Source organism: Salvelinus fontinalis, chromosome 36 (genome assembly GCF_029448725.1).
Source record: "Salvelinus fontinalis isolate EN_2023a chromosome 36, ASM2944872v1, whole genome shotgun sequence".
NCBI lineage: Eukaryota > Metazoa > Chordata > Actinopteri > Salmoniformes > Salmonidae > Salvelinus > Salvelinus fontinalis.
Window position 1 is genome coordinate 27,897,750 of NC_074700.1, and position 12,969 is coordinate 27,910,718.

The 12,969-nt window shown below is 55.4% G+C and overlaps 1 protein-coding gene across 1 annotated transcript in view; it reads right to left on the bottom strand.

Moving 5' to 3' along the window:
* Positions 1-7,797: 7,797 nt before the first annotated feature.
* LOC129835553 (broad substrate specificity ATP-binding cassette transporter ABCG2-like) overlaps positions 7,798-12,969 on the bottom strand; it is a 34,687-nt gene continuing 29,515 nt past the window's right edge. Inside the window, exons 14-16 of the mRNA XM_055901239.1 lie at positions 9,796-9,950; positions 8,894-9,063; positions 7,798-8,746 (exon numbers count right to left, since the gene is read on the bottom strand). Of these exons, the coding sequence (XP_055757214.1) occupies positions 8,599-8,746; positions 8,894-9,063; positions 9,796-9,950 (473 nt within the window). The 3' untranslated portion in view covers positions 7,798-8,598. The remainder of the gene's footprint in view (positions 8,747-8,893; positions 9,064-9,795; positions 9,951-12,969) is intronic.

Genomic DNA, 12,969 nt, shown 5'->3' on the forward strand with positions numbered 1-12,969 from the left:
TGTGGTTAGGGGGTATGACTCCTCCACAGGGTGGTGGTGGTGGTGTGGTTAGGGGGTATGACTCCTCCACAGGGTGGTGGTGGTGTGGTTAGGGGGTATGACTCCTCCACAGGGTGGTGGTGGTGGTGTGGTTAGGGGGTATGACTCCTCCACAGGGTGGTGGTGGTGGTGTGGTTAGGGGGTATGACTCCTCCACAGGGTGGTGGTGTGGTTAGGGGGTATGACTCCTCCACAGGGTGGTGGTGGTGGTGTGGTTAGGGGGTATGACTCCTCCACAGGGTGGTGGTGGTGTGGTAACGGGGTATGACTCCTCCACAGGGTGGTGGTGGTGTGGTTAGGGGGTATGACTCCTCCACAGGGTGGTGGTGTGGTTAGGGGGTATGACTCCTCTACAGGGTGGTGGTGGTGGTGTGGTTATGGGGTATGACTCCTCCACAGGGTGGTGGTGGTGGTGGTTAGGGGGTATGACTCCTCCACAGGGTGGTGGTGGTGGTGTGGTTAGGGGGTATGACTCCTCCACAGGGTGGTGGTGTGGTTAGGGGGTATGACTCCTCCACAGGGTGGTGGTGGTGTGGTTAGGGGGTATGACTCCTCCACAGGGTGGTGGTGGTGTGGTTAGGGGGTATGACTCCTCCACAGGGTGGTGGTGGTGTGGTTAGGGGGTATGACTCCTCCACAGGGTGGTGGTGTGGTTAGGGGGTATGACTCCTCCACAGGGTGGTGGTGGTGTGGTTAGGGGGTATGACTCCTCCACAGGGTGGTGGTGGTGTGGTTAGGGGGTATGACTCCTCCACAGGGTGGTGGTGGGTTAGGGGGTATGACTCCTCCACAGGGTGGTGGTGGTGTGGTTAGGGGGTATGACTCCTCCACAGGGTGGTGGTGGTGGTGTGGTTAGGGGGTATGACTCCTCCACAGGGTGGTGTGGATAGGGGGTATGACTCCTCCACAGGGTGGTGGTGGTGTGGTTAGGGGGTATGACTCCTCCACAGGGTGGTGGTGGTGTGGTTAGGGGGTATGACTCCTCTACAGGGTGGTGGTGGTGTGGTTAGGGGGTATGACTCCTCCACAGGGTGGTGGTGGTGGTGTGGTTAGGGGGTATGACTCCTCCACAGGGTGGTGGTGGTGTGGTTAGGGGGTATGACTCCTCCACAGGGTGGTGGTGGTGTGGTTAGGGGGTATGACTCCTCTACAGGGTGTTGGTGGTGTGGTTAGGGGGTATGACTCCTCTACAGGGTGTTGGTGGTGTGGTTAGGGGGTATGACTCCTCCACAGGGTGGTGGTGGTGGTGTGGTTAGGGGGTATGACTCCTCCACAGGGTGGTGGTGGTGTGGTTAGGGGGTATGACTCCTCCACAGGGTGGTGGTGGTGTGGTTAGGGGGTATGACTCCTCCACAGGGTGGTGGTGGTGTGGTTAGGGGGTATGACTCCTCCACAGGGTGGTGGTGTGGTTAGGGGGTATGACTCCTCCACAGGGTGGTGGTGGTGTGGTTAGGGGGTATGACTCCTCCACAGGGTGGTGGTGGTGTGGTTAGGGGGTATGACTCCTCCACAGGGGGGTGGTGGTGTGGTTAGGGGGTATGACTCCTCCACAGGGGGGTGGTGGTGTGGTTAGGGGGTATGACTCCTCCACAGGGGGGTGGTGGTGTGGTTAGGGGGTATGACTCCTCCACAGGGTGGTGGTGTGGTTACGGGGTATGACTCCTCCACAGGGTGGTGGTGGTGTGGTTAGGGGGTATGACTCCTCCACAGGGTGGTGGTGGTGTGGTTAGGGGGTATGACTCCTCCACAGGGTGGTGGTGTGGTTAGGGGGTATGACTCCTCCACAGGGTGGTGGTGGTGGTGGTGGTGTGGTTAGGGGGTATGACTCCTCCACAGGGTGGTGGTGGTGGCGTGGTTAGAGGGTATGACTCCTCCACAGGGTGGTGGTGGTGTGGTTAGGGGGTATGACTCCTCCACAGGGTGGTGGTGGTGGTGTGGTTAGGGGGTATGACTCCTCCACAGGGTGGTGGTGGTGTGGTTAGGGGGTATGACTCCTCCACAGGGTGGTGGTGGTGTGGTTAGGGGGTATGACTCCTCCACAGGGTGGTGGTGGTGTGGTTAGGGGGTATGACTCCTCCACAGGGTGGTGGTGTGGTTAGGGGGTATGACTCCTCCACAGGGTGGTGGTGGTGTGGTTAGGGGGTATGACTCCTCCACAGGGTGGTGGTGGTGTGGTTAGGGGGTATGACTCCTCCACAGGGTGGTGGTGGTGTGGTTAGGGGGTATGACTCCTCCACAGGGTGGTGGTGGTGTGGTTAGGGGGTGTGACTCCTCCACAGGGTGGTGGTGTGGTTAGGGGGTATGACTCCTCTACAGGGTGGTGGTGGTGTGGTTAGGGGGTATGACTCCTCCACAGGGTGGTGGTGGTGTGGTTAGGGGGTATGACTCCTCCACAGGGTGGTGGTGGTGTGGTTAGGGGGTATGACTCCTCCACAGGGTGGTGGTGGTGTGGTTAGGGGGTATGACTCCTCCACAGGGGGGTGGTGGTGTGGTTAGGGGGTATGACTCCTCCACAGGGGGGTGGTGGTGTGGTTAGGGGGTATGACTCCTCCACAGGGGGGTGGTGGTGTGGTTAGGGGGTATGACTCCTCCACAGGGTGGTGGTGTGGTTACGGGGTATGACTCCTCCACAGGGTGGTGGTGGTGTGGTTAGGGGGTATGACTCCTCCACAGGGTGGTGGTGGTGTGGTTAGGGGGTATGACTCCTCCACAGGGTGGTGGTGTGGTTAGGGGGTATGACTCCTCCACAGGGTGGTGGTGGTGGTGGTGGTGTGGTTAGGGGGTATGACTCCTCCACAGGGTGGTGGTGGTGGCGTGGTTAGAGGGTATGACTCCTCCACAGGGTGGTGGTGGTGTGGTTAGGGGGTATGACTCCTCCACAGGGTGGTGGTGGTGGTGTGGTTAGGGGGTATGACTCCTCCACAGGGTGGTGGTGGTGTGGTTAGGGGGTATGACTCCTCCACAGGGTGGTGGTGGTGTGGTTAGGGGGTATGACTCCTCTACAGGGTGTTGGTGGTGTGGTTAGGGGGTATGACTCCTCTACAGGGTGTTGGTGGTGTGGTTAGGGGGTATGACTCCTCCACAGGGTGGTGGTGGTGGTGTGGTTAGGGGGTATGACTCCTCCACAGGGTGGTGGTGGTGTGGTTAGAGGGTATGACTCCTCCACAGGGTGGTGGTGGTGTGGTTAGGGGGTATGACTCCTCCACAGGGTGGTGGTGGTGTGGTTAGGGGGTGTGACTCCTCCACAGGGTGGTGGTGTGGTTAGGGGGTATGACTCCTCTACAGGGTGGTGGTGGTGTGGTTAGGGGGTATGACTCCTCCACAGGGTGGTGGTGGTGTGGTTAGGGGGTATGACTCCTCCACAGGGGGGTGGTGGTGTGGTTAGGGGGTATGACTCCTCCACAGGGGGGTGGTGGTGTGGTTAGGGGGTATGACTCCTCCACAGGGGGGTGGTGGTGTGGTTAGGGGGTATGACTCCTCCACAGGGTGGTGGTGTGGTTACGGGGTATGACTCCTCCACAGGGTGGTGGTGGTGTGGTTAGGGGGTATGACTCCTCCACAGGGTGGTGGTGGTGTGGTTAGGGGGTATGACTCCTCCACAGGGTGGTGGTGTGGTTAGGGGGTATGACTCCTCCACAGGGTGGTGGTGGTGGTGGTGGTGTGGTTAGGGGGTATGACTCCTCCACAGGGTGGTGGTGGTGGCGTGGTTAGAGGGTATGACTCCTCCACAGGGTGGTGGTGGTGTGGTTAGGGGGTATGACTCCTCCACAGGGTGGTGGTGGTGGTGTGGTTAGGGGGTATGACTCCTCTACAGGGTGGTGGTGGTGTGGTTAGGGGGTATGACTCCTCCACAGGGTGGTGGTGGTGTGGTTAGGGGGTATGACTCCTCCACAGGGTGGTGGTGGTGTGGTTAGGGGGTGTGACTCCTCCACAGGGTGGTGGTGTGGTTAGGGGGTATGACTCCTCTACAGGGTGGTGGTGGTGTGGTTAGGGGGTATGACTCCTCCACAGGGTGGTGGTGGTGTGGTTAGGGGGTATGACTCCTCCACAGGGTGGTGGTGGTGTGGTTAGGGGGTATGACTCCTCCACAGGGTGGTGGTGGTGTGGTTAGGGGGTGTGACTCCTCCACAGGGTGGTGGTGTGGTTAGGGGGTATGACTCCTCTACAGGGTGGTGGTGGTGTGGTTAGGGGGTATGACTCCTCCACAGGTGGTGGTGGTGTGGTTAGGGGGTATGACTCCTCCACAGGGTGGTGGTGGTGTGGTTAGGGGGTATGACTCCTCCACAGGGTGGTGGTGGTGTGGTTAGGGAGTATGACTCCTCCACAGGGGGGTGGTGGTGTGGTTAGGGGGTATGACTCCTCCTCAGGGGGGTGGTGGTGTGGTTAGGGGGTATGACTCCTCCACAGGGGGGTGGTGGTGTGGTTAGGGGGTATGACTCCTCCACAGGGTGGTGGTGTGGTTACGGGGTATGACTCCTCCACAGGGTGGTGGTGGTGTGGTTAGGGGGTATGACTCCTCCACAGGGTGGTGGTGGTGTGGTTAGGGGGTATGACTCCTCCACAGGGTGGTGGTGTGGTTAGGGGGTATGACTCCTCCACAGGGTGGTGGTGGTGGTGGTGGTGTGGTTAGGGGGTATGACTCCTCCACAGGGTGGTGGTGGTGGCGTGGTTAGAGGGTATGACTCCTCCACAGGGTGGTGGTGGTGTGGTTAGGGGGTATGACTCCTCCACAGGGTGGTGGTGGTGGTGTGGTTAGGGGGTATGACTCCTCCACAGGGTGGTGGTGTGGTTAGGGGGTATGACTCCTCCACAGGGTGGTGGTGGTGGTGTGGTTAGGGGTTATGACTCCTCCACAGGGTGGTGGTGGTGGTGTGGTTAGGGGTTATGACTCCTCCACAGGGTGGTGGTGGTGGTGTGGTTAGGGGGTATGACTCCTCCACAGGGTGGTGGTGTGGTTATGGGGTATGACTCCTCCACAGGGTGGTGGTGGTGGTGTGGTTAGGGGGTATGACTCCTCCACAGGGTGGTGGTGGTGTGGTAACGGGGTATGACTCCTCCACAGGGTGGTGGTGGTGTGGTTAGGGGGTATGACTCCTCCACAGGGTGGTGGTGTGGTTAGGGGGTATGACTCCTCTACAGGGTGGTGGTGGTGGTGTGGTTATGGGGTATGACTCCTCCACAGGGTGGTGGTGGTGGTGTGGTTAGGGGGTATGACTCCTCCACAGGGTGGTGGTGGTGGTGTGGTTAGGGGGTATGACTCCTCCACAGGGTGGTGTGGTTAGGGGGTATGACTCCTCCACAGGGTGGTGGTGGTGTGGTTAGGGGGTATGACTCTTCCACAGGGTGGTGGTGGTGTGGTTAGGGGGTATGACTCCTCCACAGGGTGGTGGTGGTGTGGTTAGGGGGTATGACTCCTCCACAGGGTGGTGGTGTGGTTAGGGGGTATGACTCCTCAACAGGGTGGTGGTGGTGGTGGTTAGGGGGTATGACTCCTCCACAGGGTGGTGGTGGTGTGGTTAGGGGGTATGACTCCTCCACAGGGTGGTGTGGTTAGGGGGTATGACTCCTCCACAGGGTGGTGGTGGTGTGGTTAGGGGGTATGACTCCTCCACAGGGTGGTGGTGGTGGTGTGGTTAGGGGGTATGACTCCTCCACAGGGTGGTGTGGATAGGGGGTATGACTCCTCCACAGGGTGGTGTGGATAGGGGGTATGACTCCTCCACAGGGTGGTGGTGGTGTGGTTAGGGGGTATGACTCCTCCACAGGGTGGTGGTGGTGTGGTTAGGGGGTATGACTCCTCTACAGGGTGGTGGTGGTGTGGTTAGGGGGTATGACTCCTCCACAGGGTGGTGGTTGTGGTGTGGTTAGGGGGTATGACTCCTCCACAGGGTGGTGGTGGTGTGGTTAGGGGGTATGACTCCTCCACAGGGTGGTGGTGGTGTGGTTAGGGGGTATGACTCCTCTACAGGGTGTTGGTGGTGTGGTTAGGGGGTATGACTCCTCTACAGGGTGTTGGTGGTGTGGTTAGGGGGTATGACTCCTCCACAGGGTGGTGGTGGTGGTGTGGTTAGGGGGTATGACTCCTCCACAGGGTGGTGGTGGTGTGGTTAGGGGGTATGACTCCTCCACAGGGTGGTGGTGGTGTGGTTAGAGGGTATGACTCCTCCACAGGGTGGTGGTGGTGTGGTTAGGGGGTATGACTCCTCTACAGGGTGGTGGTGGTGTGGTTAAGGGGTATGACTCCTCCACAGGGTGGTGGTGGTGTGGTTAGAGGGTATGACTCCTCCACAGGGTGGTGGTGGTGTGGTTAGAGGGTATGACTCCTCTACAGGGTGGTGGTGGTGGTGTGTTTAGGGGTTATGACTCCTCCACAGGGTGGTGGTGGTGTGGTTAGAGGGTATGACTCCTCCACAGGGTGGTGGTGGTGGTGTGGTTAGGGGGTATGACTCCTCTACAGGGTGGTGGTGGTGTGGTTAGGGGGTATGACTCCTCCACAGGGTGGTGGTGGTGTGGTTAGGGGGTATGACTCCTCCACAGGGTGGTGGTGGTGTGGTTAGGGGGTGTGACTCCTCCACAGGGTGGTGGTGTGGTTAGGGGGTATGACTCCTCTACAGGGTGGTGGTGGTGTGGTTAGGGGGTATGACTCCTCCACAGGGTGGTGGTGGTGTGGTTAGGGGGTATGACTCCTCCACAGGGGGGTGGTGGTGTGGTTAGGGGGTATGACTCCTCCACAGGGGGGTGGTGGTGTGGTTAGGGGGTATGACTCCTCCACAGGGGGGTGGTGGTGTGGTTAGGGGGTATGACTCCTCCACAGGGTGGTGGTGTGGTTACGGGGTATGACTCCTCCACAGGGTGGTGGTGGTGTGGTTAGGGGGTATGACTCCTCCACAGGGTGGTGGTGGTGTGGTTAGGGGGTATGACTCCTCCACAGGGTGGTGGTGTGGTTAGGGGGTATGACTCCTCCACAGGGTGGTGGTGGTGGTGGTGGTGTGGTTAGGGGGTATGACTCCTCCACAGGGTGGTGGTGGTGGCGTGGTTAGAGGGTATGACTCCTCCACAGGGTGGTGGTGGTGTGGTTAGGGGGTATGACTCCTCCACAGGGTGGTGGTGGTGGTGTGGTTAGGGGGTATGACTCCTCCACAGGGTGGTGGTGTGGTTAGGGGGTATGACTCCTCCACAGGGTGGTGGTGGTGGTGTGGTTAGGGGTTATGACTCCTCCACAGGGTGGTGGTGTGGTTAGGGGGTATGACTCCTCCACAGGGTGGTGGTGTGGTTAGGGGGTATGACTCCTCCACAGGGTGGTGGTGGTGGTGTGGTTAGGGGGTATGACTCCTCCACAGGGTGGTGGTGTGGTTAGGGGGTATGACTCCTCCACAGGGTGGTGGTGGTGGTGTGGTTAGGGGGTATGACTCCTCCACAGGGTGGTGTGGTTAGGGGGTATGACTCCTCCACAAGGTGGTGGGACAAGAGAGAGGGGGACACTTAACGTATACAACAGTAGCCACTTTAGTATGTGTGTAGTGTTCTTAAGCGTCTGTTGTCCTCCATGTGATCTCTCTCTCTCCTCTTGCCTCAACGCCGATTAGCACCCCAGGGGAACAGGGTTTCCAAACACACACAACCTGATACGCTGTGTTGCCATGGACACAAGCCTTAGTCTTTTCATCTGAGGGAACGTTGTGTGTGTGTGTGTGTGTGTGTGTGTGTGTGTGTTGATACTAAAATATACATAGGAGAGGAAATACAACAAGTACAAAGTTGATATTACAATTTATTCTTCTTTATTTTTTGCATAATTATCATTGTTATACTGTTCATCACAGGTGGCTGGTGGGGAGGATTGGCTCATAGTTATGGCATGGGAACAGAATTAAGGGATTGGTAGCAAACACGTGGTTCCCATGTGACTGATTCCATTCCAGCCATTATTATGCACCGCCCTCCCCTCACCAGCCTCCTGAGCTGTCGATCATGTGTTAGTGTAGAAGCGTTTAAACGGAGTGTACAAAACGCTAATAGAAACAATGTCTAGGACTGTGTCCTAAACAGCACCCTAGTCCCTTTATAGTAAACTTCTTGTGTCCACAGTCCTAGGGGCCCTGTTCAACAGTAGTGAACAGGGTACCTTTTGGACTACTGCATAAGTATTTAGTATCTGTGTTTACAGCGCACCAAATCATCAATATATTTGGTATCAATACACGTTGTGTTGCATCGATAAAACAAATTGCACGTCATAAAAAAACAGAAGTGGTTAAAAAATAATCCCAGACATCTTGAGAGATGATTTAAACATCTGTAGATAAGACACATTTGGTGGAGAAATCATTGAATTTATTGGTTTGGCACAATAGCTCTTGGATGATGATGATGACCTCTGACGTCTAATGCCTAATTTCACCTTCCGCTTCAATCAAACTTTTTGCTCCTTTAACAAGTGTTCTGTGGAACTGACATTTCAGTGGAAGTTGGATATTGCAGCATTTCGTTTGAGCGGACAAAGGGGACGGAACAGGAAGGTGAAGGTGTACAATAGGCTTAACCTGTGACCCCTGACCTCTATGTGAACTTCTTGATGAAACGTAGTTTGAGGTACGCGATGGCCAGGAAGATTACGGTCATGATCGCCAGGGCAACGTGATTCTGCCACAGCCCCCACGTGGTGTAGTCGATCCCCTGGTTCTTCAGAAAGTCTTCCCCCGTGCACCTGGACACAGGATAGAAAGGTTCCTACCTCAGAAACAAACACCTCAATTGTGGAGAATCTCACTGAGAGACAGCTCTCCCTTGTAAAATAACTCTCCTGACATCAATGGATCATTTAAAAAAGGTATAGTGGGACATTATCACTTACATCATACCAGGGGGCAAGGTGCCGTTGTGGGGAATGTCTCCACAGAACTGCAGACCTACAAACTCATTAATCTGGAGAGCTGTTAGTCCGTACCGAGGGATGCTGAGGTACTGGAACCAGGCTAGCCAATCAACAATACTGGGCAGGTTCACCAACAGGCCTGAGAAGATCTGATAGGGGAGGGGAGGGGAGAGGAGGGGAGGGGAGAGAAGGGGAGTGGAGAGAAGAGGAGAGGAGAGAAGAGGAGGGGAGAGAAGAGGAGGGGAGGAGAGGGGAGGGGAGGGGAGAGGGAGGGGAGGGGAGAGGAGGGGAGGGGAGAGAAGGGGAGGGGAGAGAAGAGGAGGGGAGGGGAGAGAAGAGGAGGGGAGAGAAGAGGAGGGGAGGAGAGGGGAGGGGAGGGGAGAGGGAGGGGAGGGGAGGGGAGAGGAGAGGAGAGAAGAGGAGGGGAGAGAAGAGGAGGGGAGGAGAGGGGAGGGGAGAGGAGGGGAGGGGAGAGAAGGGGAGTGGAGAGGAGAGGAGAGGAGAGAAGAGGAGGGGAGAGAAGAGGAGGGGAGGAGAGGGGAGGGGAGGGGAGAGGGAGGGGAGGGGAGGGGAGTGGAGGGGAGAGAAGGGGAGGGGAGAGAAGAGGAGGGGAGAGGAGAGAAGAGGAGGGGAAGGGAGAGAAGAGGGGAAGGGAGAGAAGAGGGGAAGGGAGAGAAGAGGGGAAGGGAGAGAAGAGGGGAAGGGAGAGAAGAGGGGAAGAGGAGGAGAGCAACATACATTTTCATGTTTATAATCATCTTATATTAGTGTGTGTGTGTCTCAATTCAATTCAAAGGGGCTTCATTGGCATGGGAAACGCATGCTAACATTGCCAAAACAAGTTAAGGAAACAATCACAAATGAATTAGTCTCTCTCTCACCATCATGAAGACGAAGGATATGGTCATGAAGATGTTGGCGATCGCCACAACACTCTGGTCAGCTGAAATTGCCATGGTCATTGCAGTAGCTGTATAGGCTACCAGAGCTACGGTCAACATGAACACGAAGAAGGCCTCCACTGTAGCTTTATACCCTGGAGAATATAGAAATGTAATACTAGATCAGAAATGTACTAGATCAGACCATATACCTTGGCTCATTCATCCCTCCTCCTCTCCCCTGTAACTATTCCCCAGGTATTTCTGTAAATTTAACGGCTCAGACACGAGACGTATGTGGCAGGATCAACAGACAATCACGAACGGATTGGGGCGGCAGGAAGCCTAGTGGTAAGAGTGTAGGGGCGGCAGGTAGCCTAGTGGTTAGAGGGGGAAGGCAGGTAGCCTAGTGGTTAGAGAGGGAAGGCAGGTAGCCTAGTGGTTAGAGGGGGAAGGCAGGTAGCCTAGTGGTTAGAGCGTTGGACTAGTAACCGAAAGGTTGCTAGATCAAATACTTGAGCTGACAAGGTTAAAATCTGACGTTCTGCCTCTGAACAAGGCAGTTATAACCTACTGTTCCTAGGCTGTCGTTGAAAAAAATAATTTGTTCTTAACTGACTTGCCGAGTTAAAAAAAAGGTCAAATAAAAAATGATAAAAGGTAAAAGGACAGGCTGAACACCTTTGAGGATGATACAGTGCCACCGCCCCTATTAAGGACTGTGGGCTCTCCTCTGTGGCCGACGTGAGTAAGACACTTAAGCGTGTTAATCCTCGCAAGGTGGCCGGTCCAGACGCGCAGACCAGCTGGCTGGTGTGTTTACGGACATATTCAATCCCTATCCCAGTCTGTTGTCCCCACATGCTTCAAGATGGCCACCACTGTCCCTGTACCCAAGAAAGCTAAGGTAACAACTAAATGACTATCAGTAGCACTCACTTCTGTCATCATGAAGTGCTTTGAGAGACTAGTCAAGGATCAAATCAACTGCACCCTACCTGACACCCCAGACCCAATTCAATTTGCATACCGCCCCAATAGGTCCACAGACGACGCAATCGCAACCACACTGCCCTAACCCATCTGGACAAGAGAAATACCTGTAAGAATGCTGTTCATTGAACTATAGTTCAGCATTCAACACCATAGTACCCTCCAAGATCATCATTAAGCTCAAGACCCTGGGTCTGAACCCCGCCCTGTGCAACTGGGTCCTGGACTTCCTGACGGGTCATCCTCAGGGTGGTGAAAGGTAGGAAACAACACCTCCACCCCGCTGATCCTCACCACTGGGGCCCCACAAGGGTGTGTTCTCAGCCCCCTCCTTTACTCCCTGTTCACCCACGACTGCGTGGCCGAGCACACCTCCAACTCAAATCATCAAGTTTGCAGACGACACAACAGTAGTAGCACTCACCTCTGCCATCAATTCTACTTGCTCACATGCAATCAAAACAATTTAATGGATGACCTACGATTACCCTACCAACGGGACAATAAGAACTGTAATATCTTATGTTTCACCGAGTCGTGGCTGAACGACGACCCGGATAATATAGAGCTGGAGGGATTTTCAATGCACCGGTAGAACAGAGAAGCTACTTCTGGTAAGACGAGGAGTGGTTCTCATCTATATTATTCGTAGCTGTCTATTCACCACCACAGACCGATACTGGCACTAAGATTGCACTCAACCAAATCAAAAAGGCCTAAGCAAACAAGAAAATGCTCACCCAGAAGCTGCGCTCCTAGTGGCCGGGAACTTTAATGCGGGCAAATCAGTTTCACCCCCCCAAAAAAATTCTAGACCACCTTTGACTCACTCAATATGGAAGTGGTCCGATGACGTGGATGCTACACTACAGAACTGTTTTGCTTAGTGATGAGCTTCGTGGGCACTAGTCAATGAACAGCATTCTCCCCAGGTGGTAAGGGTAGGCAACAACATGTCTGCCACGCTGATCATCAAATGCTGGGGCCCCTCAGGGGTGTGTACTTAGTCCCCTCCTGTACTCCCCGTTTACCTACGACTGTGTGGCCAACATGACTCCAACACCATCATTAAGTTTGCTGACAACACAATAGTGGTAGGCCTGATCACCGACAATGATGAGACGGCCTATAGGGAGGAAGTCAGAGACCTGACAACGATGAGACGGCCTATAGGGAGGAGGTCAGAGACCTGACAACGATGAGACAGCCTATAGGGAGGAGGTCAGAGACCTGACAACGATGAGACGTCCTATAGGGAGGAGGTCAGAGACCTGACAACGATGAGACAGCCTATAGGGAGGAGGTCAGAGATCTGACAATGATGAGACAGCCTATAGGGAGGAGATCAGAGACCTGACAACGATGAGACAGCCTATAGGGAGGAGGTCAGAGACCTGACAATGATGAGACAGCCTATAGGGAGGAGGTCAGAGACCTGACAACGATGAGACAGCCTATAGGGAGGAGGTCAGAGACCTGACAACGATGAGACGGCCTATAGGGAGGAGGTCAGAGACCTGACAACGATGAGACGGCCTATAGGGAGGAGGTCAGAGACCTGACAACGATGAGACGGCCTATAGGGAGGAGGTCATAGACCTGACAACGATGAGACAGCCTATAGAGGAGGAGGTCAGAGACCTGACAACGATGAGACAGCCTATAGAGGAGGAGGTCAGAGACCTGACAACGATGAGACAGCCTATAGGGGAGGAGGTCAGAGACCTGACAACGATGAGACAGCCTATAGGGAGGAGATCAGAGACCTGACAACGATGAGACAGCCTATAGGGAGGAGGTCAGAGACCTGACAACGATGAGACGGCCTATAGGGAGGAGGTCAGAGACCTGACAACGATGAGACGGCCTATAGAGAGGAGGTCAGAGACCTGACAACGATGAGACGGCCTATAGAGAGGAGGTCAGAGACCTGACAACGATGAGACGGCCTATAGGGAGGAGGTCAGAGACCTGACAACGATGAGACAGCCTATAGGGAGGAGGTCAGAGACCTGACAACGATGAGACAGCCTATAGGGAGGAGATCAGAGACCTGACAACGATGAGACAGCCTATAGGGAGGAGGTCAGAGACCTGACAACGATGAGACAGCCTATAGGGAGGAGGTCAGAGACCTGACAACGATGAGACAGCCTATAGGGAGGAGGTCAGAGACCTGAC